Source organism: Hemicordylus capensis, chromosome 6, assembly GCF_027244095.1.
Source record: "Hemicordylus capensis ecotype Gifberg chromosome 6, rHemCap1.1.pri, whole genome shotgun sequence".
Taxonomy (NCBI): domain Eukaryota; kingdom Metazoa; phylum Chordata; class Lepidosauria; order Squamata; family Cordylidae; genus Hemicordylus; species Hemicordylus capensis.
The window spans coordinates 56951973-56979570 of NC_069662.1; the positions used below are offsets into that span (position 1 = coordinate 56951973).

At 44.8% G+C, this 27598-nt stretch overlaps 2 protein-coding genes across 7 annotated transcripts in view; one reads left to right on the forward strand and one right to left on the reverse strand.

Moving 5' to 3' along the window:
- The window catches only part of BRCA1 (BRCA1 DNA repair associated), an 80250-nt gene extending 74224 nt beyond the window's left edge, over positions 1-6026 (reverse strand). For 2 of the 4 annotated variants that reach the window (XM_053260100.1, XM_053260099.1), the window contains exons 1-3: positions 5725-6026; positions 4922-4985; positions 3912-4005 (exon numbers count right to left, since the gene is read on the reverse strand). In XM_053260100.1, coding sequence (XP_053116075.1) covers positions 3912-4005; positions 4922-4970 — 143 coding nt within the window. In that variant the 5' untranslated portion in view covers positions 4971-4985; positions 5725-6026. The remainder of the gene's footprint in view (positions 1-3911; positions 4006-4921; positions 4986-5724) is intronic. The other 2 variants (XM_053260102.1, XM_053260101.1) reach the window with 2 other exon arrangements.
- A 187-nt stretch (positions 6027-6213) lies between these two features.
- Positions 6214-27598, forward strand: part of NBR1 (NBR1 autophagy cargo receptor) — a 39459-nt gene continuing 18074 nt past the window's right edge. For 2 of the 3 annotated variants that reach the window (XM_053260103.1, XM_053260105.1), the window contains exons 1-10: positions 6214-6516; positions 8406-8516; positions 12273-12335; positions 15007-15025; positions 16845-16867; positions 19442-19645; positions 23175-23231; positions 24045-24253; positions 25964-26125; positions 27035-27241. In XM_053260103.1, coding sequence (XP_053116078.1) covers positions 6511-6516; positions 8406-8516; positions 12273-12335; positions 15007-15025; positions 16845-16867; positions 19442-19645; positions 23175-23231; positions 24045-24253; positions 25964-26125; positions 27035-27241 — 1061 coding nt within the window. In that variant the 5' untranslated portion in view covers positions 6214-6510. Of the gene's footprint in view, positions 6517-6668; positions 7084-8405; positions 8517-12272; positions 12336-15006; positions 15026-16844; positions 16868-19441; positions 19646-23174; positions 23232-24044; positions 24254-25963; positions 26126-27034; positions 27242-27598 lie in introns of those variants that run through there. The other variant, XM_053260104.1, reaches the window with a different exon arrangement.

Consider the following 27598-nt stretch of genomic DNA (forward strand, 5'->3'; position numbering starts at 1 on the left):
GATCCTCCCCAACTCTGGCTATTTTAAAAAAACATTTGAAAACCCTTTTTTTTACCCAAGCCTTCTCAGGTTTTTAATTAAAAAGTACGGTTAATTTTATGGTTTTTAAATTACTGTATTGTTTTAACTTTTATATGTGTTTTAATTGTTGTTAGCCGCCCAGAGACGTAAGTTTTGGCGGAGTATAAAATAAATAAATAAATAATAAAAGAATATGATAATAATTAGGCGCCAATATGGTAATAATTAGTAGCCAGTAAGGCTTTGTCAAGAATAAGTCATGCCAGACTAATCTTATCTTCTTTCAAAACAGCATTACTAGTTTAGCAGATCATGGGAATTCTGTGGATGTAGTGTACCTTAATTTCAGCTAAGAGTTTGAAAAAGACTCCCATGATAGCCTTGTTGACAAGATGGTAAAATGCAGACTAGATGATACTACTGTTAGGTGGATTAACAGTAAGTTGAACTGTACCCAATGGTTTTCATTAATGACTCCACATCACCCTGAAGTAACAAGCTGAATGCAACAGGGTTCTGTCCTGGGTCTTGTACTGTTCAACATCATCATAAATGACTTGTAGAAGGAAAGAAAGGATTATCCGCAGATTATTCTTGATAGGCTTGAACACTGGGTCAAGGTCAACAAGAAGTTCAGCAGAGTCCTACATTTAGGTAAGAAAAATTGAAACACACAAGTATAGGATGTAGCAGACCTGGCCTGAAAAGAAACTAGATATCTTGGTGGACCACAAGTTGAACATGAACCAGCAGTGTGCGGCTAATGCAATTTCAAGCTGCATTAACAAAGGCATAGTATTCAGATCACAACAAATATTTCTACTCTATTCTGTGCTTGTCAGACCTCACTTGGAATGCTGTGCTCAATTCTTGGCACCGCATTTTAAAAGATTGACAAACTGAAACCGGTTCAGAGAAGGGCAACAAAAATGGTGAGGGGTCGGGAAACCAAGTTCCTTGAGAAATAGTTAGTGAATATGTTTAGCCTGGAGAAGAGAAGACTAAGTGGGGATATGAGAGCCATATCCAAAGAACTGTCACATAGAAGATGGAGCAGACTTGTTCTCTGTACTACTGAGGACAGGACTAGAACCAATGCATTAGAATTACAAAGCAGATTAAGGGAGGCATTCAGAGGAATTTCCTAACTTTAAGAGTTTTTTTTTAATAGTGGAACAATCTGTCTCATGCAGTGGCATGCTTTCCTTCACTGGGAGGTTCTCAAACAGAAGCTGGAATGATTGTTAGGGGTGTGCACAGACTGCAGTTTGAGTTCCAGTCCAAATTCAGACTGGTTCAGACAAACCACAAACCAGTCCAGCAATTCAAGGTGGCTCCAGGTGGCAGCGGGGCACGCTGCGAGTGGCACTTTTAAAAGTAAAGACATAGGTCCTTACCAGCATGACCACTGCTCCAGGCAGCTTCCTGCTGTAGCATCACTCCCCCCAGCAGCCCATGCACGGAGGCCAGGTGAGTGCCAGAGCTGCACCTCCGTGTGCGAGCTGCTAGGGGGAGCGATGCTGTGGCAGTCATGCTGGTAAGGACCTGTGTCTTTACTTTTAATGCTGCCACCTGGAACCACCAGACCAGTTCACCTGAACTGGCCCGATGGACCATAGATCGGTCTGAATTCAGACTGGAACTTGAGCTGCAGTCTGTGCACATTCCTAATGTCTCTTAGGGATACTGTCACAGATTCCTGCACTGAGTAGGAAGTTTGACTAAAACAATTCTAAAGTACTGGGTCAGTTTCTGATTTTTATGATCTCTTAAAATATAATCCACAACATTTTTAAAGTAACCTTTTGAGAAATTTCATTCTGATTTTATGAAAACCCTTTTGAGAATTATTATTTTAGTTTGTATGAATATGCAATTGGCTTCAACTGTGTCATGAGAAAATAAGCTTGAAAACCAATGGACTAGAAGACCTCCAAGGTCCCTTCCAGCTCTAAAATACTGATTATTATGTGCTTTTATGATTTATTAGTTTTATTTTGTGCTTCTATTTTTATCCCTCTTTTTGTTTGTGTACCATTTTATTTTATGAGATTTTGTAAGCCACCTTGTGGATTCTATGAAAATAGAGTAGAGTTTTCTAAACAAATAGTAAGCAAGCAAGCATCAAAATAAATAAAATAAAAGGACAGGAAACCCAATGTGTTTCAGGCTAGAATAACCTCTTCTTCAGCCATCAACCTCTTCATCAGCCACTCTTCATGAGCCATTTTGAAAGGGCGGTATAAAAATCAAATAAATAAATACAAACTCAGTTCAAAAACGTTCTTGCTCCAAAACAGTGGCCCAGTTTGGATGTCACATGCTTTATTCCTAGTACCTTGAAACATTCCTGAGTCTAGGGTGCATGAGCTCACCCCTCCCTTTTGTACACATGGAGAATATCCTGGCTTACACCAAAACAGGATTTGCTCTGAGGTCCAAATGCAGCAAATCCTGGTTTCTTCTAAACAGAGTTTGCAAACAAGCCAGGATCTGAAGCCAGCTACAGATGGTCAATGGCTGTATAACTCCTGCTGAAGACCCCTGCTTTACAATTATCAAGCACATACTGAGATCAAAGGGGCTCCAAAGTGCTTGACTGTGCCTGGATCATGACCACTGTATTTTACTATATTACAGGAATTATTACACTTATCTGCATTTGCAGTAAATTCTTAAGAGTACCCTGTGCGTTACATTATTATTAGAATTAAACCTTTTCTATACATTTATAATTTCAATGTTACAATAGCTCATTTCAGCTTTTTAGAGCTGCTATTGAACATTTGCATAAATTCATTGCACTTTTTGTCAAACAATTTAGTGACTTCAATTAGTTTTATAAGATATTAATCTAAACTCGATGATGCATCAATATGTATATGATACCTTTTTTATTATAAGACCATGGAACTACCACGTGCATTTAATTCTCATAGGACATAAGATTTACCCTTGATTTCTTTCTGAGAAGAATCAAGATAATTATGCTACATACACAAAAAATGTGCATAAAAAGTTATACATTTATTAAAATGAGTTATCTAAAATTATTCCATAGAAAAGTTAGTGCCCAAATGAAATTAATGCCCCTGCTAACTTGGCAAAGAGGCACCTTTTAACGTGGTGATTCTCTTTATTTAGCAGGAGGAGAGTAACTGCCAGTAACTGTTGCTGGTGTCTATCTTAGGTTTCTTTTTAGATTGTGAGCCCTTTGGGGACAGGGGTCCATCTTATTTATTTGTTTATTATTTCTCTGTGTAAACTGCCCTGAGCCATTTTTGGAAGGGAGGTACATAAACTGAATTAATAATAATAATATTCAACAAATTCATTTTGATCTCAGTACATCCCCACTGGTATGTTTCCCAAACTATGAGAAACACCTATATCAGGCAGCAGGGATATAGGAAGATGCTGAAAAGCATCATCTCATACTGCATGAGAGGAAGGAATGGTAAACCCCTCCTGTATTCTACCAAAGACAACTACAGGGCTCTGTGGTCGCCAGGAGTCAACACCAACTCGAAGGCACACTTTACCTTTACATCTTGAACTGTATTAAGCTGTATACAAAAACAGGGTGAAAAAGCAAGGGCAGCATCATAAAAAGGGATTGCAGGCGTTTCACTACACTGATTTTGGAAGCTTTTTTGTAAGTGACAAAGCATATCTTCCCAAGTAGGTTGGTTTAAGGACTGTTTTAATTGCAATTTGTTGGAGATTAAGCTGGTTTCTATGACAGATTGTCATCTAAACAAGTAAGTAAGGAAGTAGGTTTTTAAAGTGTGTTTATTGTTGCCTCCACCCAAAGGAGGCCTATAACTCTTCCTTAAGCACCATGTAGGTTTTCAATCAGAACCTGATGCTCCAGTTCTTCTTTTTCATACCATATTGGGCATTCCAAGTTCTTCAGCATAGCTAGCAGCATTCCATGAACCTCAGCAATTCTTGGACTAAGGGACTCCATAGCTCCCTTTATACCTTTAAAAACAGAAAGCTTTATGTCAATCATTCAGGTCTAGTATTTTGAATATTAAATATGCTTCCTACCCCAAGATTCTGCGAAGCAGACCTATGACTGCTGATTTGGAAGTAAGTACAGAAAAAGAAACACATTCAGAAGCCCAACAGGAGAAATAACAACAGATATATAGCATCAAGGAATTAAGTCCTACTCACTTCAGAGGAATTTACATCAATTGTGCAAGAAAACATGCAGAACAGTAAGTGAAAAAAACTGGATCAGAAATTGAAGTTTTTCTAAAGTCTCGTGCTACCACAAGAAATGGTCTTGTGGTAGCATACATGAATTGTCCCTTTTGTTAAGCAGGGTTTGCCCTGGTTTGCATTTGAATGGAGAGAAGAACTGGTTGTTGTTGTTATTATTATTATTACATTTATATCCTGCTATTCCTACAAGGAGCCCAGAGCGGTGTACTACCTACTTAAGTTTCTCTTTTACAACAACCCTGTGAAGTAGGTTAGGCTGAGAGAGAAGTGACTAGCCTAGAGTCACCCAGCTAGTATCATGGTTGAATGGGGATTTGAACTCGGGTCTCCCCAGTCCTAGTCCAGCACTCTAACCACTACACCACGCTGGTAACAGGCTGCAGTTGTGAGATTCACTCCCCCCTCCTTATTTTATTTTATCTGTTTGTTTTCTCAGCAGCCAATAACCAAGCCAAGGACATTTGTGAGATCTGCCAGCAAAGGGATTCTGCTGGGCTTGTTGTGTCTCTGTGCTGTTACTCTGTGAGTTGCCTCCTCCCTTCTGGAGAAGTTATTTTTGCTGCAACTTTGGCCCAGTTACCACCTTTGTGCCAATTATTGGCCAGACACTAAGCAGCTGCAAGAAGCTTGCTTCCCCACTTACTGCCAGAAGAAACTCTGCACCTACCCTGGGTTGGCATAGCTGACGGGCGGAACACTCTGGCCTCTGCCATCATCCAGGGGAACAAGGCCTGCAGAGTTGTTGGGTTTTTTTTTTTTTGTATTGTGATATGCCATATGGAGGATAATTTGATCAAGAAACCGAGTATAAGATTGCAATAATAATATCAAAATTAAAGTTATTATTAGCAAAGCACAGATAAGCAAGCAGGGCTACAACTAAGCTCGCCCAAACCACTTCCTTCCCTAGGCATCGTTTAGCTCCCCAACCTCTAGCAATGCTTAAGGGGGTTGCTAAAGCCTAAAGAACTCCCGTTCCTCCTAGAAGAGGGGTAGGGAACCTTGGCCCTCCTGCAGATGTTGGCCTACAATTCCCATAATCCCTAGCTATTGGCCTCTGTGGCTGGGGATTATGGGAGTTGTAGTTCAAAAACAGCTGGAGGACCAAGGTTCCCCACCCCTGTCTTAGAAAGTCCCACCAGGTACACCTGTCCCCAAGACCGCAGCAGAGGAGAGAAAAACAACCCCTGGCAAAGCCCTCCTTTCCCTGCGGCACTCTTGGACGAGCCTTCCCAGCGCTTGCTTGCCCATCCCATGTCTAACCCCAGAGGCTGCCTGGAAACCCAACACACCACCCTAAGCCAATGACAGTCTCATTCCCCATCCTCCCCGCTCTCACTTAGGAGTTCCCTCCCACCTCAGGGGCGAGGACTGACCTCCTCCCCCGCTCTTCCCCTCTCAAGCCCCACAGCCTCCCCCGCTTAGCCAGCTGCACGCTCACTCATATTACCGTACATAATAAATACACACCTGTCATCTCAGGCTCCCCTCCACTTTAATGCAGCCTTCCCTTACCAAGCTCTGTCTCCCCTAAGCGGCCTGTGTCTGTTACCCTCCGCCCTCCTTAACTCACTTTCGACTCTCTCTCCCCGCCAAGTATGTATCACACGTCGCTTTCGCGCCTTCCTCGACAGTCACCTAGGCAACCAGTTGCCAACCAATCGTCGGGCCGCTTCCGCATCCGTCATGATCACATGATCCAGAACGGAGCCCTCCGCGGAAGCAAGACATAACACTCGGGGAAAGGGCGTGGGACGTTGTTTGTCAGTTGTCCCACGTGACAGTCCAGCTAAGGGCCGCGGCTGTAGGCGGTCGGTTCTGCACTCAACAAATAAAGTCTGAGCGATCAAATTGTAACTAAAAAGCCACTATGGGAAGCGGCTGCCTACGTGCAATTCTGAGAACAGAGCATCCTGGGAACTGTAGTCTATCGTAAGAAAAACGGAAATAACCTCCTTGAGCCCCGGATACATCCGATAGATTCTCTACACCCCCTCTGTTATTGTTATGTCCTCCAGGCCCTCCCCCAATGGCCCGCCCCATTGGCGTACATTATCCAATGGCATTAAAAAGTGGAATGAATGGCAGGCAAGATGGTCCAATAGTACTGTCAGCAGCCGCTGTTACGAGGGTCGGCTGGTGAATCAGCCATGTTACACGTCACAGCGCTGAGAGGACGGCAGCGGAGAGAACCTCTGTTCCCGGTACACCAGCGGCGGGTGTGTCCCGCTTTTTAATAGCTCCGGGACCGGCTGCATGACGGTAAGAACCATCCCATTTGCCGTAATCTGTCCTGTATTATTCAGAACAGTGTCGCATTTCACGACTGACCTCGATACCGGGGGTCAGACGTATTTCCTTTAATAGTCCCGCCCCCCTGAGTTGCTTTTCCTGCATATACCCCATCCTTCTCTTTTTCCTCTGGCAATATGGCATTATTGAATTGACCCCTCTTCCATTCTTGTGGCGTGTGGAATTAATTCTTCTTAGGAAATTAAGTTGTTTTTCTGCCTTTATTTTAAGGTTAGGCAGCTTTCCCCCGTGCCTAGCACATTTTAGTATCTGATTTCAAATTTGGTAATCCAGATTAAATACACACAAAACCCACAAGCCATACTAATGTAGTGCTCGAAAATGCCCCTTTTTACTGTGTATTTTATGGAGCCTCCTATGCATGTTTACTTAAAAGTGGCCCCCACTGATTTCGATGGGACTTTCGTTTAAAGATTGCAGCCTTAATGCAATGTGTGGGAATCCCTAAGGAAGCATAACTGTTGTTGCCAGCCTCAGTGACAAGCAACTATAGGAATCCTTCCTCCAACACACCAAGTAGGTCAGCCTGATGTTGAATTTCTGGTATATAGCCTATGATTGTGGTTTCTTGTATTCACCATCTTACGAGATGGTGCCTGTCACCGATGTTTGTGAAGTTAAAATGTAGATATAGTGTGTGTATGGATAATCTTTAAATTTATTGTAGGAGTATGAAAAAGCACTGAATGTTTTTTCAACTAAATGCATTGGTTTTCAGCTGGTGGGTTTTGATCCATAATTTTATTGTGTTCAAACCTAATGTAGGTTGCAGAAGGAATGCTACATCTATTGGAGGGGGGCAGGGAGAGAAAAGAAAGAAGGACAGATCTAGAGATAGTAAAGTAGCCAAAATCTAACACACAGGAAGATGTGCTTAAGCCCATTGAGATCAAATGTATAAGGGGAGAAATAAAAAGAAATCATTGGTTGAAGTAAAGGGGGCGGGGTCCCCACTTTGAGAAGACTGAAGACCACTGGTTTAACACATTTGCACTTCACAAAATATTCGGCATCTACAAGTACTAGAGGCAGCTCTAATGACCCAGAACACTTCTATCTTAATTTGTACCATTGTCTGTTGTTTTCATAGGTAATTAATTTCTTTTAAAGTGTTGTACGGATTGTTTTTTAAGATGATTTGGGTGAGCAACTTTATATGAGAAAAAAGGAAATGTCAGTGTGTGGGGTTTGGCAAAGTTGCTGTCCTAGCTCATTTATGACATCAGGAAAATTGGTGCTTCCAATCACCTGACTCCATAGTCATGCAAACAGCTGCCTGAGTAGGAGATTTTCTGAAATGGAGCAGACCAGACTTCTGGGAGAAGTCTGTTGGGGGTAGGGGGACAAGCAAACATACCAAATGAGTGGCAATAGCTGGATCTTGGGTTGTTGAAACATAGTTTAGCACATTTATATACCACCCCAAACCAAAGTCAAAGAAATGGTGATGTTTATTATTTTACAATATTTTATATATTGCTTTTCAAAATGAATATGCATGCTTCCTGGAACCTGTTTTTACTGGTGTTCAGTATGCTGTAATAGTAAAGAAAAGAGGATGTTTGTATATATGTGATGTATTTTTTTCTCATTACTGGTGAACGGTAGCCTTCTCTCATACCCATCTAGGGTCAGGAAGAAGGCCTTCTAGAGCAGTTAGAGATGTGTCCAGGCAGGTCTGAGCCCCGGCTCCTCTACTTTTAGAAATCCTTGCATTTGACATAAAACACTTCCTGAGCTTTATGAGTTGCAATTTTTGCTTCTCTCAAAGAGGAATTACATTCACAACATCCAGACACTTTAGCTTTTGATTTGGCACTTTCATCTTCTTTCCATAGTACTGCAGCATGGATCCTCAGGTAAATCTCAGCGTGACCTTCCGAGGTGACACCCAGAGCTTCCTTGTGTCAGATTCACTGAATACCACATGGGCTGATGTTGAAGCCATGGTGAGTTTGATTTAAGCTGCTTTAGTCTCATTGGGCATTGTAGGAGAAAAATAGATGAAGAAGCATTTCAGAATTGGCTTCCCAGAAGAATCTGTGTGGTTGGAAAGTTAAATATGATGTGATCACCAATGATGGTTGGTGCACAGGATCCTTGTAAGAACTTCACTACCAACCTGCTTCATTCTCATAGCAAGAGGCAGGTGAAGATTGAGCTACATCCAGCAGGATGGCTTTTCAGTTTTCTGTTCTGGAGGGTGTGGGGGCTGAGGTGTTTGTTCTCAAACAACTTAAATAACTTCAAAAAGATCTGTACTTTGTATTGAAAGTAACAAGAAATGCACGGACTTATATGGTCCAGTAATACTGCTGAAAGCAAAGCCTGGCCAAATAGAATCCCAGTGTGGTTGTCTAGTCACAAAGTGCAGGCACTTTGACTTTGTATGCCTTTGCTAGAAAATACTGTTTGCCTGGACTTTATCATGAGCTTGCCCTTTGGATGTTGGTGTTTATCTTGCTTGTGTATTCACAGATCCACATTAGCCTGCCTGCATGTATGGTTCATTGTTTGTTTGCCAAGCCTTAGAGACAAAACATACATTTTTGGCGATTTTACTGGCACCCCTTAAATTTTCTAGAATTTGATACTGAGTACTAGGGACATAGCTATAATTGAACGAGGAGGGGGAAATGGCACGGGGTGGACACTGCTGACTGGGTGACAGATCACTTTTCGCTTTCCCCCTCCCTGACTCGCCAGCACATGGCTGGCTCCTGATTGAAGGATTCCTCTTGGCTCCAAGCCAAGGTGTATATGTTTGAGAAAATATTTCTGAGCCAGGGAAATGTGCATGCTCAAGTGTGTGTGTGTGGGGGGGGGGGACGTGCATGAGACATGTGTGATATTTGTAAAGAAGTGAGCAAGGAAGTGTGCTGAAAATGTTTTGTTTTTCACCAGGCCCTTAACAGTGCTTCTGCAGCAGAGATATGGGGGTGGAGGCATGTCTTTGGTGGGGAAGCCCAGGTGCTCATTTTCACTCTTTGTTCCAGGGCCTGCTCCAGCTTTGCGACACCCCTGCTGGGTACCCAATTTAGCACACTGAGAATAGTCTCAGTCTGCTTTGAATCATGTCTTGTTGCTGAGCCCCCCTCAAACATAGCCAATCACAAAAGAGTTTACTTGCTTGGGAGAGTTTAGCCTTTTTAGTGCTAAACTGAAGGGCTTCTGTGTTTGAAAATTTAAATCCTCTTTTTGCTGTGCCTCTGGACAGCTGTGGCTCAAGCAACATTTGAAGCATCCAGTGATGCTGATAGCATTCTTGACAAATAAATAATAAATTAGTGCTTCAAATGCTGCTAAGCCACCTCTGCTCCTTCTGGCACAGCAAAAAGTTGTTGTTGTTTTTAAGAGAAGCCTCACCACTGTCACTTGCTTAGACCTGAATTAGGTATTGGCAGTGGAACCTGGTGACTTGTTAGGGACAATATTGTTCTAATCCCAATGACTGCGAATATAGACTTGAGGGTGTGAGGGCATTTTTAAAAAAATAGCTTCATACATTTCCCCCTTTTTGTTTTAATACAAAAACAGAGGAGAAGATTGTGGGGTGGTAGATGAGGATAAAAGAACAGTTAATAACCTCAGAACAGTAGTACATCTGCTGGTCAACTCCAGACTTGACTAATGCAATGCGCTCTATGTGGGGCTGCCTTTGTACGTAGTCTGGAAACTGCTGTTAGTCCAGAATGTGGCAGCCAGATTGGTCTCTGGGTCATCTCGGAGAGACCATATCACTCCTATCTTAAAAGATCTACACTGGCTGCCGATAAGTTTCCGGGCAAAGTACAAAGTTTTGGTTATAACCTATAAAGCCCTAAACAGCTTGGGCCCTGGGTATTTAAGAGAACACCTTCTTTGCTATGAACCACACCTCCCATTGAGATCATCTGAAGAGGTCCGTCTGCAGTTGCCACCGGCTCGTCTGGTAGCTACTCAGGGATGGGCCTTCTCCATTGCTGCCCCGAGGCTTTGGAACACACTTCCTGCTGAAATAAGAGCCTCCCCATCCCTTACAACTTTTAAAAAGGCAGTCAAGACGCATTTGTTCACCCAGGCTTTTAATTAGACTTTGTTTTAAATGTGTTTTAATAGTTTTAACATTTTAAATTTTGACGTGTTAATCTTTTTATTGTCTTGTAAACCGCCCAGAGAACTTGCATTTTGGGCGGTATCAAAATGTAATAAATAAATAAGGGATGGGAGAGAGAAATAAGAATTCAACAAAACAAAGGTGAAGAAGTTAGTGGTTACGACAATTTGAGGTGGCAATTAACACAAACTGTTATTGACATTGTGCATCGATTTTGGTGTAGGCTTTCCGTTAGGGGTGTGCAGAATCAGTTTGAATTGAACCAGGTTCAGTTCAAACCAGCCTGGTTCAGGTGGTTTGAACTTGAACCAGATTAGCCTGAAAATAGGCAGCTAGTCCGAGTTCAAATGGGTTCGGGTTTGACCCAGTTCAAAGGCTATGCTTGTAAAGGGGAATCTGGTGGGGATTCTGCTTTACAAGCAAAGGGGAACCCTGCTTTTAAAGGGGTTCTAAGGGCAGCTGGGGGGAGCAGCAAGTGGGCACCTTACCAGCTGCAACGGCCTCTCAAAATCCCATCTGCACTTCCCCCTCCCCCCCCATCAGCATGGGCTGCCACCAGCCTGCATTGCTGGGGTGGGAGCACCGGAGAGGTTTACTGAAGCCGGTGAGGTGCCCTCTCGCTTCCCTTAGAACCCTTTTAAAAGCAGGGTTCCTCTTTGCTTGTAAAGGGGAATCCTCACTGAATTCCCCTTTACAAGCATGGCCCTTGAACGGGGTCAACCTGGTTCGACCAAATGGACTGGACTGCCAGCTGGTTCAACTGAAATGGCTCATGGACAGGTGCTTCAGCCAAACCCAGTTCCGTGCACACCCCTACTTCTCATGAGGTGTTGATGTTGATATGCCACCAATTCTGACTGATAGTACAGTCAAGTCTTCCACCCTCTGATGTGTGGAGGGGGAAAATCTGCCTCTTTGAAATGCTGGCCATCAGGTGAGTACACCATAGCAACCAAGAGGCCTCACATGCTGGTATGTAATGTCCAAGAACCTCGAGGTTCTTCCAACATCTATATCAACCCAGAAAGGGGCAACCACTAGCATCTCCACGTTGGGTGTTAAGGTCATGCCTGCATCAACAGCACTCAAATGAATTTGGGTAGGTTTTTGCTTTATTTTGCACAATGCCAAGTAGTGTCCCGTAGATTCTAAATATTCTAAATAGATTCTGAATTCTAATTTTTGTTTAATCAAGCATAGCTTGAAATCTAATGTATGGACAATGACTGGTGAAATCTGGGACAATGGGGTGGAGCAACTGGGCAGGAATTCCACTTGTCAGGGTGTGGACATCTGCTTAGCTCTTTGCTTTTCTTTATGACAAACAGAATGCACTATGCAAAATAAATATATGCAAATGAACATAATTTTCATGATAGAATCAGTCGCAGAATTTCATCTTTTTGGTGCAGAATTGTGATCCTTTAAAAACATATAATCCATAGCATATGGTGGGGAAGGCGGGAGTCCTGCCTGTCCCCAAAAGGGCATGTATGAGGCATTGGAGAAGAGAGGAGCATGGCTGTCCCTGTGATGTGAGCCCACCTGTGTCTCTGGCTATAGGAATGATCATGGCAGCCCAGTTCATGGCATGTCAATTTTCTTGCAGGTGAAAGTCTCATTTGACCTGAATGATATCCAGATCAAATACCTGGATGAGGATCATGATGAGGTATTCTACTTCAGCAGTGAAAATCTGTCTTGTTCTTATGCATATTATATACCACTCTTCTCAAAGTGGTTTACATAACAAAGTTAAAATAAAATGGTTCCTTGTCCCAAAAAGGGCTCAGTCTAAAAATAATGAAAGCTTGAAAGTATATACCTTTCACATTTGAAAAGTTACGCTCTTTTGGAGCATCATGGAACCTAGCTTCTCTATTTAAAAAAAGTTTGTTTCCTTACAAAATACCCTCCTCAAGTCAGCAGACACCTTGCTGGCACTGGGTAATATTTGTGCTTAGAATTAGCTTTGTTGTTTGATACCTATCTTGAAATTTGTTTATACAATTGGGATTCAAATGTTATCTTAGAATAATTATACTGAAACAGTAACCCCTGTCTACAAGAAATCTCAGTTTGTTGCAGCCATACACTATTTGCTAGTTGTTTTGGACCATTTGCTGTTCACTTTGTGAACATAACCTTCCAGTGGCAAGAGTCCTACTCTGCTTATCCAAAGATTTTTTAAAAAAAGGGATCCCCTGATTTTTATCGGAAGTTGTTGCCTTTCTTTCAAGTTTCTTCTGAATTCTACCCTATCCCCATTGTATGTATTAGTAGAAGAAGGATTGGGTGTTCAGGGGTTGTTACCCAAGGATAACTGATTTGTTTCAACAAGCCCTTTAAGTGTTAAATAAAGAGAAAGACACACACATACCCTTAGCATCCAGCAATTGCTTCTTTACTATTTATGTGAAATCCTATCACTTCTAGAACACACAAGTAGGGATGTACAAACAGGTTCGACATAAAACCTGTTCAGTTTGGCGGTCCGATGTCTAACTGAAGCCTCTTCTCCCCCACCCCCCACCTGTTTGGTTTGGCACCAGACTGGGGGGCTTCTCTGAGGTTGCAGGGGTCTCCAGAGGTTCCCCCCTCCCCCTGCAGGCCTCCATTATGCCTCAAATTGCTCTGTTTGGGCAGTCTTCGGCCTGTTCCGGGCCTCACCCCTGTCTCAGCCATTTTGGAGGCCGCCGCGCATGCCTAATGGGCCTTTGTGTGGTCTGGGCGGCAGCCTCCAAAATGGCTACAACAGGGGTGAGGCCTGGAAGGGGCCAAAGACCACCCAAACAGGATGACTTGAGGCATAATGGAGGCCCATGGGTGGAGGGGGAACCTCTGGAGACCCCCCTGCTACCTCAGAGAAGCCCCCCAGAGGGCTAAGTACCAAAAAAGAAAAAATTAAAAAAGAAAAAGCCTGTGAACCCCCACTGAGTCAGGGGAGGGGTTTGAGGTGGTGCCGGACTGACCTGGCCCAGTCCAGGTCCAGTTTGGACTCAAACCAAATCGGGCCGGCTGGTTTTATGTACACCTATACACACAAGTTAGGCAGTACCCCCTTTCAGTTAGTTAACACAGAATGCAAGCTTTCAAGTCACACTGATATTCTTTTAATTTAGTCTCTGCCAGGATGTGGCATAATATTTTGTATCTGAAGACTGCAGAGAGGAAGATGTGGTGGGCAGCTGGCTGGTTTACAATAGAAAGCAGTGGTTTTACAAGTTTGTTTCCTTTGGAAACATAAACACCGTCAGTAAGGCATGTCTGTGTTTATGTAGGCACCACAGATATAAAGCACATGGAGTTGGTCAAAGTCAAGTTGGAAGTATGTTGTCTGGTGTTTTCACTGACCTTTAGAACAAGGGCTCTGTACAGTTCTCATTCTCTCTCCCTTTCTCTCTCCCTCTCTCCACATTTATCTGTTGAGAAATAACACACTGGAATTCATCATGCGAAACCTATTGGCTGGGAAGGGTCTGACTCTCCTGCTATAACTTACATAGGAACATAGGAAGCTGCCATATACTGAGTCAGACCATTGGTCTATCTAGCTCAGTATTGTCTTCACAGACTGGCAGCGGCTTCTCCAAGGTTGCAGGCAGGAATCTCTCTCAGCCCTATCTTGGAGAAGCCAGGGAGGGAACATGGAACCTTCTGCTCTTCCCAAAGCGGCTCCATCCCCTGAGAGGAATATCTTGCAGTGCTCACACTTCTAGTCTCCCTTTCATATGCAACCAGGGCAGACCCTGCTTAGCTAAGGGGACAAGTCATGGTTGCTACCACAAGACCAGCTCTCCTCTCCCAGTGAGAACAGTGAACTTCTTCACTGCACTCCAATCTGTTGTATTGACATGGGTGTCAAGCTCCATGATTAGGAAGAGGATCTCTAGTACTGATATATCTGTGGTGAGGGGGAATTGGGGAGCTGCCCTAGGCATGGAACCTGGGCCCCTTGGAAGAGGATAGATCATGACCTACATATAGGCGGGGCATATGTATATGTATAGGACCTACATATGTATATTTCTCTCTAGGTAGCATTTAGTACAGTCTCCTGCCACTCTAAAGAGGATAGGGTTATTGGTCATCTTGAAACACAGCACTACTTTGTGAGAAGGGAAAAAGAGAAGTCTTCTTGTTTAGAGAGGTTGCAAGCCAAGCTAAGGTTAGGATGAGATAACTGGAAATAAAGATGTGAGTGGGGACAGATGCCAAGCAGTAGTTCTGAAATCCTGAATGAAAAATTGATGAGAATTGTGATTTTAGGATGGTGGGTGTGACTAGCAGCAAGGAAGAGAATGAGACATTCTTTCATTCCTTTTTTTCCCTTTTCCCCACAGGTGTCTGTCAACAGTGCAGGTGAGTTGCCTTTGGCTCGCTAACTTGTTGCTGCTGTTAAATTTATTGCCATCTTTTTTATTAAAAATGTCCAAGGTGTCCAGTAAGATCTGGTGAGAAGCCTAGGTTGCATTCCTCTGAGAGCAGCAGCTGTAGGTACTCCTGTAGGTTGAATAATGGGGAGAAGTCTCTACTTCACTTTACAGCGTACACTTTTTGTGCACAAGAGAACCTCCCTCACGACCTCCCCACAAGGAGGATCCTATTCAGTTGTGTTTCATGGTTGTCCCAGGGTTCTTTTCCTTTCTAAAGAGGAATTAGGTTTTCGTTCCAAGGCATTTCTGGGTTCCAGTTAACTTACTATACTAGAATTCTGTAGACAAAGATTTTCTGTTTTGTTCAAATTGATATTTTTATTTATATGCTGCTAGCCACCTACTGGCCTAGCGGGGAAATGACTTGACTAGCAAGCCAGAGGTTGCCGGTTCGAATCCCCGCCAGTATGTTTCCCAGACTATGGGAAACACCTATATCGGGCAGCAGTGATATAGGAAGGTGCTGAAAGGCATCATCTCATACTGCACGGGAGATAGCAATGGTAAACCCCTCCTGTATCCTACCAAAGACAACCACAGGGCTCTGTGGTTGCCAGGAGTCGACACTGACTTGACAGCACACTTTACCTCTACAACAAAAAAGTTCTCAAAGCGGTTTACGTAGCAAAAGGTATAAGGGGAAAAAAACTCCCTGTCCTAAAAGGGCTCACAATCTGAAAACACCATGCACCACCAACAGGGACACTAGCAACAGCCACTGGAGGGACATTGTGCTGGGCTGAGTGAGGACAGTAGCGTTCCCACTGCTAATTCTAGGAGAGTCACCACATTTTGCCTCTTTGCCCTGTTAGCAGGGGTAAGCTTCAGCCCTTGCCCTATCTCTTTGGGCTCCTGTGTGAAGTTTCCCCTAGCCTTCTTTCACTGCATTCTTACCTGCCTTTCCCCAAAGCCTTTAGACTCTTCCTCAGATCCTTGCCTATCATGCTTCTCTTCCTATCTAGCATCTTTGTACCCCCTTCCTGCTGTGGACATACAGCCTGTCCCCTTCTTAGACCATGTGTGAAGCCTTTCCAAGCCAAAATATTTCACTCCGCTTACAGAAAATAGCCACAATCCCCTTTTAACAGTTAAAATATTTATTAATGTTTTATAACACTAATATCGCAGCATTAATTTATAACATCGCAGCAGCACAGCCTGTGATGTGACTTGCAAGTAACAGCAATTGTTAATCAGGGTCTTTTTAAGCCTGTTAATGTCCTATCAATCTTTATGCGCCTTCAGTAAATGAATGAGGCCAAGATATTAACACTCACAACAGTTGGGCCTCACCAACTCATTCATAAAACAGAATGTTTTCAGAACAGATAGAAAACCTGGTACCTACACGCATAGATCAGGGACAGTGTGCTAAAAATATGGTAGAGCATCTGAATGTGAAATGTCAGTTAAAATTCAGGACATGGCTTTTACTTCGCATTAGCAACTGGCATCTAACAAGCCAATCCATATAGGAGCAGAAATGCAGGCATGTAGGAATCTCTCCTTCACATGTTTGAACAACCCTTGGATTGTGGGGAGAGGAATTTCATGTGGCAGCCAGGAATGAGAAGATGAACTCGAGTGAGTGCGTGAATGTCTGTCTGTCTAGATAGCTATATAAAGGTTAACTTGTCTAGTCCTGATTGCAGATCATAAAATGTGCTAAAATGACTTTCAGTGCAATGTTGGATGTGGGGCCTGACAGTCTTTCTCTTTCTTTCTCTCCCTCTCTCTCTCTCTAGAGGAATATGAAGAAGCTTTGAAGGTAACGCGTATGGCCAGCTTTTCTGACTGCTTCTGAAATAGGTCATCTCCAAGACTGTGGGGGTTCTTTGGTGTGGGAAGAATCTGTGGAAGTCTCTCCCTTCCTCATTCTCAGAATTGCCCACTTGTATTGATGTTTCCCTTAAGATCCTGTGCCTGAAGAGTGACAGGGATGGTGTCAGCATCTCTTCACAAGGGTTGCAGGGTCACTGGCCAACATCCAGACTAACCCTCTGCTTGTGTGCCAGAGTTTTCTGTTGTGGAGGCACGATTGTTGGCAGTCTCCCCTTCCTTTTGTAGCTACCTGTGTCTTCCAAAACTATGTTGCTGAAGATTGGAAGATCCTCGGGGAGACAATTTTGCAAGGCACAAATTGCTTCCGAGGGAACGAGAGACTGCTGAAAATCATGGCCCTCACATATATGCAGCAGAAAACTAGTGTGTCAGTGAAGAGTCAGTCTGGATGTCAGCCACTGTGTTTGCATGGATTCAATTCCTGATGCAGGATTAGGAGGCGGAAGTTGAAAAACATAATTTGCTTGTATATCTGCTTGTGAGGCACAGTTCCTGTGTGATGTTGCGGTTAATATGTCCTTTCTAAAGAGTTTACAGAGTATTCTAGCTGGCGTAATGCTAATAGGCTGCCTTGCATGAAATCTGTAGTCGGAGTGGGAAGGCAAAGCTTCCATTGAGTGTTCTAAACCCACACTTTTTAATCTGAGATATTGCCTTTCTATCTGCTGTGTTAAGCCTTGCTGGGCTGTTTCTGTAACATTAAGCACACTCGAGAAAATGGTTGTTGAGACACCCTGTTAATGGTACTTCAGTGTAGGTAGTACTTGTTATGTTACTACACACTTAGGCATTCCAGAGTTGTGTAAAGTTCTAGTGAATCAACACCACACTCATGTGAACACTTTCCCGTGCTCTGTTCACCTCTCATATGGAATGCTGTAACTTTCCTTTTGCCTTATCTCCCCTCTCTGTTTGGTTCAGGGCCCATCTGCCAAGCTCCTCCTCCTCTCCCATAGCCCTGATCATATATCACCCTTCTCCACATTTCTTCTGGCCTTGGCTGCTGCTGTGCTCTGTATCTGCTTCTGGGTTCTAGTCTCAACTATTTGACTGCAACACTTTTCATTGGCAAAGTACACATTGGTCGTTATGGTGATTGTCTTCCCATCTTCTTTGTGTGAGAGAGATGAAACAAAGAAAGTGATTTGCTCAAGGCTGTATGTTGAGGGAAAGTCACTAGCAAACTTCAGAGATAGCTTCTGGTGGTGGTAGAAGGAAAGTGGCTCCTTCTGCCCTTTGACCTGGTTTTGCCTTTCTCTTGTTGCCTCAGGTTGAATTTTCTTTTGGTGAATAGTGGTGAGTCCGAACCGGTCCGGCGGCCATTCTAAGGAATGGCCGAACTGCCGGACCGGTTCGGCTCTTGGTGGTTCGGGTCCGGGTGGGGGGTATGACTTTAAGGGCGGGAGGGCTTGCTTACCCCTCCCGCCTCTTCGGCCCCCTCCAGCGCCCGTATTTAACTTAAAAGCGGGGCACTGGAAACCAGCCGCCCCCGCTACCGCCGCCCCCCCCGATCAGATTAACAATTAAGGGTGCCCCTGCCGTCGCCCGCCCGCCAGCCAGCCAGCCCTCCCTCCCAGCTGCCCGCCCGCCCGAGTGTGTCCTTACCCAATGCTTGAAGTAAACGAGAGGAGCTACCGAACGGAGCTCCTCTCGTTAGCAAGGCCTCCAGAAGACTGAAGGTGCTTTGCGCGCGCACCCATGCGCGCGCCGCAAAGGACACCGGAGGCCCGGTCTACCCGGCCTTTTCCCGGCGGGTAGACTGGGCCTCCGGCGTCCTTTGTGGCGCGCGCATGCGCGCAGCGCGCAAAGCGCCTTCAGTCTTCTGGAAGCCTTGCTAACGAGAGGAGCTCCGTTCGGTAGCTCCTCTCGTTTACTTCAAGCATTGGGTAGGGACACACTCGGGCGGGCGGGCAGCTGGGAGGGAGGGAGGGCTGGCTGGCTGGCTGGCTGGCTGGCGGGCGGGCGGGCGACGGCAGGGGCACCCTTAATTGTTAATCTGCTCGGGGGGGGCGGTGGTAGCGGCGGGGGCGGCTGGTTTCCAGCGCCCCGCTTTTAAGTTAAATACGGGCGCTGGAGGGGGCCGAAGAGGCGGGAGGGGTAAGCAAGCCCTCCCGCCCTAAAAGAAAGGGCCCCCCGTCGGTGCCGGTCCGGACTGGGCCGGACCGTGCACATCCCTATTGGTGAATACTTGTGGTTCCCTTCTCGGCAGCTCTGTTACCTGCCACATACTGAAACAAATCAGAAACAGCTTCATAGCCTCAGATCCAGATCCATTGTCAGCACATCTCTTCTGCATGTCCTTCTGGGTTTTATTGTGTGTTTTAGTGTTAAACGCCACCCCCAACAGCTATGTTTATTTTGAAGAATTAGATTGGATTATTTGGGGCTGGCCTGTAACTTGCCTCTTTGGCTTTGCTTCCGTAAGGAAGCTTTGCACGTGACTCATGAGAGAGAATGTGATTGTATGGGGACAGATCTTTATTGCAAACTCTTTCTTTAGATTGCAGTGAAGCAAAATAACTGGCTACAGATGAACGTTTATGAAGTAAGCGAGGCTCCCAGCATGTCTTCCCAGGAAGCCCCTGAGGATTTGGAGAAACGCCCTGTTCCCAAAGATGGGAGGAAGCCCCTCTCCCACTATTCCATGCTTGCCCGCACCTTGGGGCAGGACCAAGGCGTTGAACGAGAGAATGAGAAGAACCAGGTAGGACCAAAAGATATGTCCATAGACAGACCTTGACAATTAAAAACAATAAAAATCTAAGAGCCAGCCCAAAAATTTAGGGCTCTTGGCAAAATTATTGGACTTAGCGACAGACTTGGTGGAGGGGAAGGGTCACTGTGCTTCTCTTTAACTCCTTTACAAGTAATATACTTAAAACAGCAGCAGGGCTGCCTGGGACAAATAAAGCTTTTAAGTAACTTTACCTTTGAATATCCTAGTCTAGGCACCACCGTTAAATTTCTCGGCACCATGGCCTAGAATTTATTAAACCCTGCTATCCGGTACCTGTAGCTATTCTGTTTGTTAGATGTTTTCTTCTTGCCACCGTGCTTTGCTTCTAGAATACACTCTTCCAGCAGATGGGTACCACACGGCCCCATTTATCTCAGGACCCCAATGTTTCAGATAATGAATTGTTGAATAAATGTATTGGATAAATGGGATTGCTACTTCTCGGGGTTGAAACTATGTGGAGATCTCCTCAAACTTTTAGTTCTTATTGATGGGGATTTTGCAGCTAGAGGCTCAGGAGTATGTTCAATTACCTGTGCTTCAGTTTCATGTGGACTTCACTGCCAAGGCAGCTGTGCAGGAACACAGTTAAGCGAGGTGACCATTCAAAAATAACATTCTTGGTTTCAGATTCAGTAATTGGGAATAAGTATTGTTATACAGTTGCTAGTGGTTAATATAAAACAAAGATACTATTTAAGAACTAAAAGTCTTGTTTATTTTAAGACTATAATAAATTTCAGTTGGCCTCTAAAACAAACAACTTTGGATTTCGATTGAGGGGGGAGCAGAGCAGGGATATGTATTTATTGGAAATTAATTCAAAATTACAAGAACTTGCTTGAGAATTCCCCCCAACTCTAATAATTATTAAACTGGATTTTACCCCTCCCTCCTTTTTCCCAGTTTCAAGATCTGTTTCCTGACAGTCCTTGCCTTGCCCTGCCCGGCCCCAACCCCCAGTTTAGAACAAACATAAGAACAGCCCAGCTGGATCAGGCCCAAGACTTATCAGGTCCAGCATCCTGTTTCACACAGTGGTCCTCCAGATGACTCTGGAAAGCCCACATTTTCAGAGGCGAGGACATGCCCTCTCTTGCTGTTGCTCACCTGCAACTGGTATTGAGAGGCATCATGCCTCTGAGGCTGGAGGTGACCTGTAGCCACCAAACTAGTAACCATCGCTTCATTCTGCACAGTTCCCTACCTCCTGTGTTGTCCTATCACTGGACTTAGCATTCCATGACTTCCATCCTCTCTGCCTCAGGCTTGTCCCAATCTTTCCAACAAAATGTTAGGTTCAAAATATCTCTCTATATAATTTGCTAAGAGGTACCTGCGGCTAATCCCATGTGTGGCAGCTTTCGCGAGAGTTCACGAGTGAACAGCTGGGACTGGGGAGAGGAAAGCGACAGCAGTGGTGGTGAAGATAAGGCCAACAGGCAGGCAGGTGGGGAGAGAAAGCAGTGGCCGTGGGGGAAGAAAGTGACAGGCAGCAAAAAAAGGTGAATGGATGGGCAGGCAAGTGGGAAGGGGGAAGAGGAAGCGGCAGACAGTGGCGGTGGCTGGCCAGATGGCCTGCCGGAGAAAGAAAATGGCGGGTGGGCAGGGGAGAGAGTAGGCAGTGGCCAGGGGAGTGCCCAGACAGCCCAGGTGCCGCTCCTACGAGACCAGCCAAGCAGGTGGTGGAGAGGGCGGCACAGCCTCCCTCTCTGGGCCCGCCTGCCAGCCAAATGACAGGTTGAGCCACACTGGGGCTCAATGAGGCCTCTCTCTGCCTGCGCAGAGAGAGGAGGAGACAGCAAGCGGAGGGAGGGACAAATGGGTGGCTGGCGAGTGGGTGGGGGGGGAGGAACTGGTGACCTGGGAGGAGTAACGGGCATGTGGCGGGAAGCCAAAGGCTGAGTGCACTAGCGCACAGATGTTCTGTGTGGGTTCAGCTAGTATAGTAAAATTGTTCAATTCTGTTTGGGCAGCATCCAGACTAACTTAGTCACAAGTCCCGTTGAAACTAATGGGACTTGTTAGTTATGACTAACCTGTCTCATTGATTCTAGTGGTTCTTGGTCATGACTGACTAGTCTGGATGCTGCTCTTTATTGATTTATTTGGCTGTAGTCAGTGCCAAAACGTATTACAGATAGGTTACAGGATTGAAATCAAAATTTCATCAGCTCATTTAATAATGCATAATGTCAACACATCCAGTTATAATTATCCAGATAGCAACCTGTCAGATGACTCAAAATACAATTGATGCTGTTTAGCTGTTAAGTTACCCTAAAGTTATTTTAGTTCAGTTATCCTCTTATCAGAAGAGCTTGCAAACATGCTCAGTTTTTTTATAAATTTGACCAGTGTTCGCATTCTTGTTTGGGGATTTTCTAGAAATAAGACAGCTGAATACATGAGACAAATCCTTAGTTAACCCCCTGTCTGCAATTGCAAAAGTGTGAATTGTAGGGAACTTGCCTGTTGCACCTGTCTATAATAGCTGAAGGCATCTGCTGTACTCTTCATAGAGTAAATGTTCTTCTCAATGAAAACTAGTTGAGGATGTTCAGATATTTTTCACAACTGTACTTCAGTGTTATCTTTGCATACCAACACACAACTCTTGAGCTCATCACAACAGATATCTCCTATGCTGGATGAAAATGTTCTTTTTTTTATTTTGACTATCAACTTCTAAAATTCAGTTTTAAAATAGACCAAATCCATTAAGCTTTTTCCTTTTACATGTATTTATTTTTAAAGACTCTTTGTTGTTACACCACCAGTGTTATCTAGCTTGTGTTTGTAAATAACAATGATATTTTGATCCTAAATCTTCTGCTTGCTCAGATGATCTTGGGTTTGAGAAAAGGTTGTGAGTTCTATGCCCTGTCCTAATCCTAGCAGGAAAAATTCTGCACCGTGGATGTTGCTATCCAAAGGTGGTCTGTAGAATAAAAGAATATCCATTTATACCAGTTGCAGAATCTGCAACTTCTAATGCAAAATTCCAGTCCTCCATCCTTCTCTCCCTCTTCTTCCCACTATTGCACCTGGGAGAATCCCTGTGGCTCTTGATCTATCGTCAGCTACTAGTTGGAGGGCTAAAGGCGACCTCCAGCCTCAAAGGCAGGATGCCTCTGAATACCAGTCGCAGGTGAGCAGCAGCAGGAGAGAGGGCATGTCCTCAACTCCTGCTGGTGGCTTCCAGCGGCATCTGTTGGGCCACTGTGCGAAACAGGATGCTGGACTAGATGGGCCTTGGGTCTGATCCAGCAGGGCTGTTCTTATGTTCTTATAATAGTCCCTGCGTCGTGAGAAGAATGAAATTCAGATTTCTAGCAGGAAGTCTAGTCATATTTCTTTGTAAGTAAAGCAGTCTGTCCAAGATTGAAGAGCACATAAGTCTGTTGGCTCAGACTCTCAAGTAGATTGTAAGTGGGCACAAGGAAGATGTGTGTTTAAATTGTGCAACTACACTTTTAAAAAAAAATCTCCCTAGAGTGATCATCAGCCCAGTGAAGTCCCTCCTGAGTGGTTCACAAGCTATTTGGAAAGGGTGAGTACTTTCCCCCTCTAAATTTTTATTTGCTCTTTCAATTATTTATGTAAGAGTCTGTGTGTACTGGAAACGTCTCAAGTTGACATCATGAACTGTGTGCCTCTTTCCCTACTTGTGCTACCACATAGATGGAGCTTGGAGTACAAATGAAATTTGATACTGCACAGCACCAAATTCCAAACTGAATAAATATATACTAGCTGAACCTGCACAGACCATCTGTGTGCTAGGACTTCGTTGCTCTCCTTGCCCCCCTGCAACCCGCCACAGCTCCTGCCTTATTGCTCAGTGTCAGACATCCACTCTCACTTGCCCCCTCCCCGCTGCTCACTCGCTCACCCAGTCTCCTCTTCCCTATCTGCTTATGGAATCCCCACTGCCCAATCACCACGGTGCTTCTGTTTTGTTACCTCCGATTGGTAAAGCACTGTGTGGGTGGGGCTTGCCACGTATGACCTTAGTATATTATATATAGAGATGATGCATGACTGGTATTGCTAAGAGGGAGCTGGGACTGTTTTATTGATTAGAGTGAGGACAATGGAAAGGGGGGGGATTTTGTGGGAATGCTGACAAACTCAGCCCTCATTTTTAGCTTGTGGTAATTGGAAGTGTGCAGATGCAGTTATTGTTACATCCTGGATTTGACAGCAGTTTGTGTTGTGTTCTCCTTTTTGTTGTCAGGAACAAAACTTACAGTCTGTCACTTGTAGTGTTTTAATGTCTGGGGAACGGGATGGGAAGTTGGGTGTTTTTGGGGATGGGTGACTTTGCTCAGAGTGCGCCTCTTTCTCCCCTCTCCTTCTCCAGTTCCGAGCACAAGTGGTTCAAGAGACCGTTGAAATGGTTGAACAGAAGCTGAGTGAGAAGCTTATCCTTTCCAGCCAGTTTCCTAACTCCTTGAGCAGCTCAACACACCGACCCCCTACAAGCCCCATCATGCAAGGCAACCCCTTTGACTGGCTCCTCTCTTGCAGCAACTGTCAGGCCCCCATTGTGGGCATTCGCTACCAGTGCAGGTATGGGCGGAACATTGAAAGGACAAACGTGTCGCTTTGTTGGTTCTTCATGTCCAGGATATCGGAATCTGGCATCCCGATATTCTCACGAGTTTTTCTTTATGTAAAAGAGCAAGTTTCTAGCCCTTGTGGCCAAAATGAATGAATCTTTCGTCAAAGGCAAACTGGGCAGCACTTCCAGGTAGGGATGTGCATGAAACCAGGCAGGGGTGGCTCGAGGGGGTGGGGGGTGTCACTTTAAGGGCGGGGGAGGGTGCACTTACCCCTCCTCCCGCTTTCCTCCCCCGCTGGTGCTCAATGTCCGTAAAAGCCTTCGAGGGTGGCAGTGTACCTCCCTGCTGCCCCTTCCCCCTCTTCAGCCGGAAGTACCGTGTGCGCGCTGCACACACGTGCCCATCTAACATGCACGCACATGACGTACGCACGTGCGCCCAGTACTTCCAGCCACTTCCGGCCAAAGAGGGGGAAGGGGTGGCAGGGAGGTACACTGCCGCCCCGAAGGCTTTTACAGACACTGAGGGGGAAGGGTGAGTGACAAAAGGGCCTCCGAACAAGTTCGCGCATATCCCTAGTTCCAGGTTGGCTGAGAGGGGGAGCTCCAGTGACTTTCACCTCCTGCTTCTCACCACCCATTCTCTCCCTAATTTATTTTGCTTTATCTCTGCTTGAACTGTCTGGCTTTAGTTTGTTTTCCTTGGCGGAGGTGGGATTCAGGGTAGAAAGCAGGCAGGCCAAACTATTTCAGCAAGAGGATGACTGATTTATTCACTGGTGTGCTTTTCCTGACATTTCAGGAATTGTTAAAGTAAGATTTATTTATTTATTTATTACATTTTATATCCCGCTCTTCCTCCAAGGAGCCCAGAGAGGTGTACTACATACTTAAGTTTCTCCTCACAACAACCCTGTGAAATAGGTTAAGCTGAGAGAGAAGTGACTGGCCCAGAGTCACCCAGCTAGTATCATGGCTGATTGGAGATTTGAATTCGGGTCTTCCCGGTCCTAGTCCAGCACTCTAACCACTACACCACGCTGCCTCCCAATGAAAAGTGGGTTTTCACATGCGTTGAATTTCTAAAAGATGGGGGCTTGATCGTTTCTCTCACATACACATGCACACATATGTGTTTGCTGGTAAAAACTAGTTGTCAACAAAGGGTTTCCTGTCCTCCTTTTCTCAACTTCTACCGTTGGGTCCTCTTCCTACTCTCTTTTCCTGTCCTCAGCCTGCCACCCAAACTTACAGAAGCTAAGTTTGTCAGAATACTGTGATTGGCACCTTCACTCTGAGATATTATAACTGCTCAGAGTATGTGTGAATGGTTCATATTATGTCTGAACAGTTCATGACATCTCAACAGCTTAGTCAGTGAGGTGCAGGAGGTGGGGAGCAGTGCTGCTTACCGGCCAGTGACAATTGGGTGATAATAGCAATAGCAATAGCACTTACATTTATATACCGCTCTATAGCTGGAAGCTCTCTAAGTGGTTTACAATGATTTAGCATATTGCCCCCAACATTCTGGGTACTGATAAGTCAAGTATTTTACTTTCTGATAAGTCAAGTATTTTACTTTCTTTTATAAGTACTTATATTTAGTTTTATCTGTTCTTGACCTATCACTGCATCGCAATGCAAATTGGCTTTACCAGTCAGCTGGTGAGGATGAATAGCTGTTTGATAACCCACCACTTCTCTTCTCCTCACAGTGTGTGCCCATCCTATAGCATCTGTGAATTGTGTGAAGCAGGGATATATGCCCATGATCCTAATCATGTGCTTCTGAAGCTGCGGAGGCCTGTCTTGTGCATCTCTGAGACCTACAACCTTGGGCAATTTTCCCCTCGCCTTGCCACGCTGGAACAAGTCAGGTGAGCAGCCAGTTTACTCAGTTCGCTTTCTGGCCAGCATTAGCTAACTTGGCTCTGTTTTTGTGGCATGTGTGGCTGTGAATAAATACACATGTAGAAGAAAACCAGAGGTATTTAGAGGCTTACAGTCAATGATTTGGCTAAGTTCACACCAATATATGAAACTCCCTCTTGCCTCTTGGGATCTTTTCTCCAAACTTTACTTATTAACTTATTTACTTCATTTCTATACTGCCCCATACAAAAAAAGAAAAAGTCCCTGAGTGGTTCACAATCTAAAACCATCAAAACATTAATATGATTAAAATAATTTAAAATTAAAATTAAAAACTCTAAAACCCAAAGCTTTGGAACTATTAACTTAAAGCCTGGCTAAACAGGTATGATTTCAGGTCCTTCTTAAAAACATTTAGATAAGGGAAAACTCTTAATTTCATCAGGAAGCGCTTTCCAGAGGTCCAGGGCTGGACTTTGCCTGACCAGATCTTTCCTACCAGTCCCACTTTCTTCTAGGTCCCTTGCAAAGTATCTTACCCCAGACCCAAAAGCCCAATTCACACTTTATGTTCAGTATTCAAACAATGAGTTACACGGGTACAGTTATTCACACAACACAGGTACAGCAAAAATAGTTCTGTGCCCCGCAAAACTTCTCCCAGTCAGAACTTTAGCAGTTGCATTTTGTGCCAGTTGAAGTTTCAACAGTCTTCAAATGCAGCCCCACATGAGCACATTGAAGTAGTTCAAACAAGATGTGTCTGTGCCATGACTGATGGAAGCCAAGTTTGCTTTTTCCAGGAACAGACACAGTTGGCACACCAGCATGAGCTCAGCAAAGGTACTCTCCTGACCACAGCAGCCACTTGTTTATCTTCAGACAGAGTTGAACTTTTCTTTTGATCCACTCAGGCTCCAGAAACAGATGGACAAGCGTTTCCTGAAGGCCGAGAAGCAGCGCTTGCGAGCAGAGAAGAAGCAGCGCAAAGCTGAAGTGCGGGAACTCAAGAAGCAGCTGAAGCTGCACCGGAAGATCCACCTGTGGAACTCTGCCCATGCTCTGGACAGTGCTGGCTTGACAACTGCCAAATCTGAGAGCTTGCAACCCAATGCCCTTCTGTAAGCAGTCTTGGGACTGGGCCAAATGGGGAGGCAGTTGTATCCTCAGATTTGGAATTTGGTAAACTCTGTGCATCTCTGGAGTCTGCTGTGCCTTAGCCAGTGCCTATGGGCTGTGTCTGACTTTCTGTTTCCCTTCCAGCATTTGTAGCTTTTTACATTAGTGGTGTGCACGGAACTGCAGCGTTCCGGTTCGCAGCTGGGCGGGGGGGGGTGCTCTTTAAGGGTGGGAAGGGTGCATTTATCCCTCCTGCCCCTTTTCCCTACCGGCACTCCTTTTTTGAAAAGCATTTGGGGCGGTAGCATACCTTCCTGCCGCCCATTCCTCAGCAAAAGGCTTCAGAATGTGCAATTGTG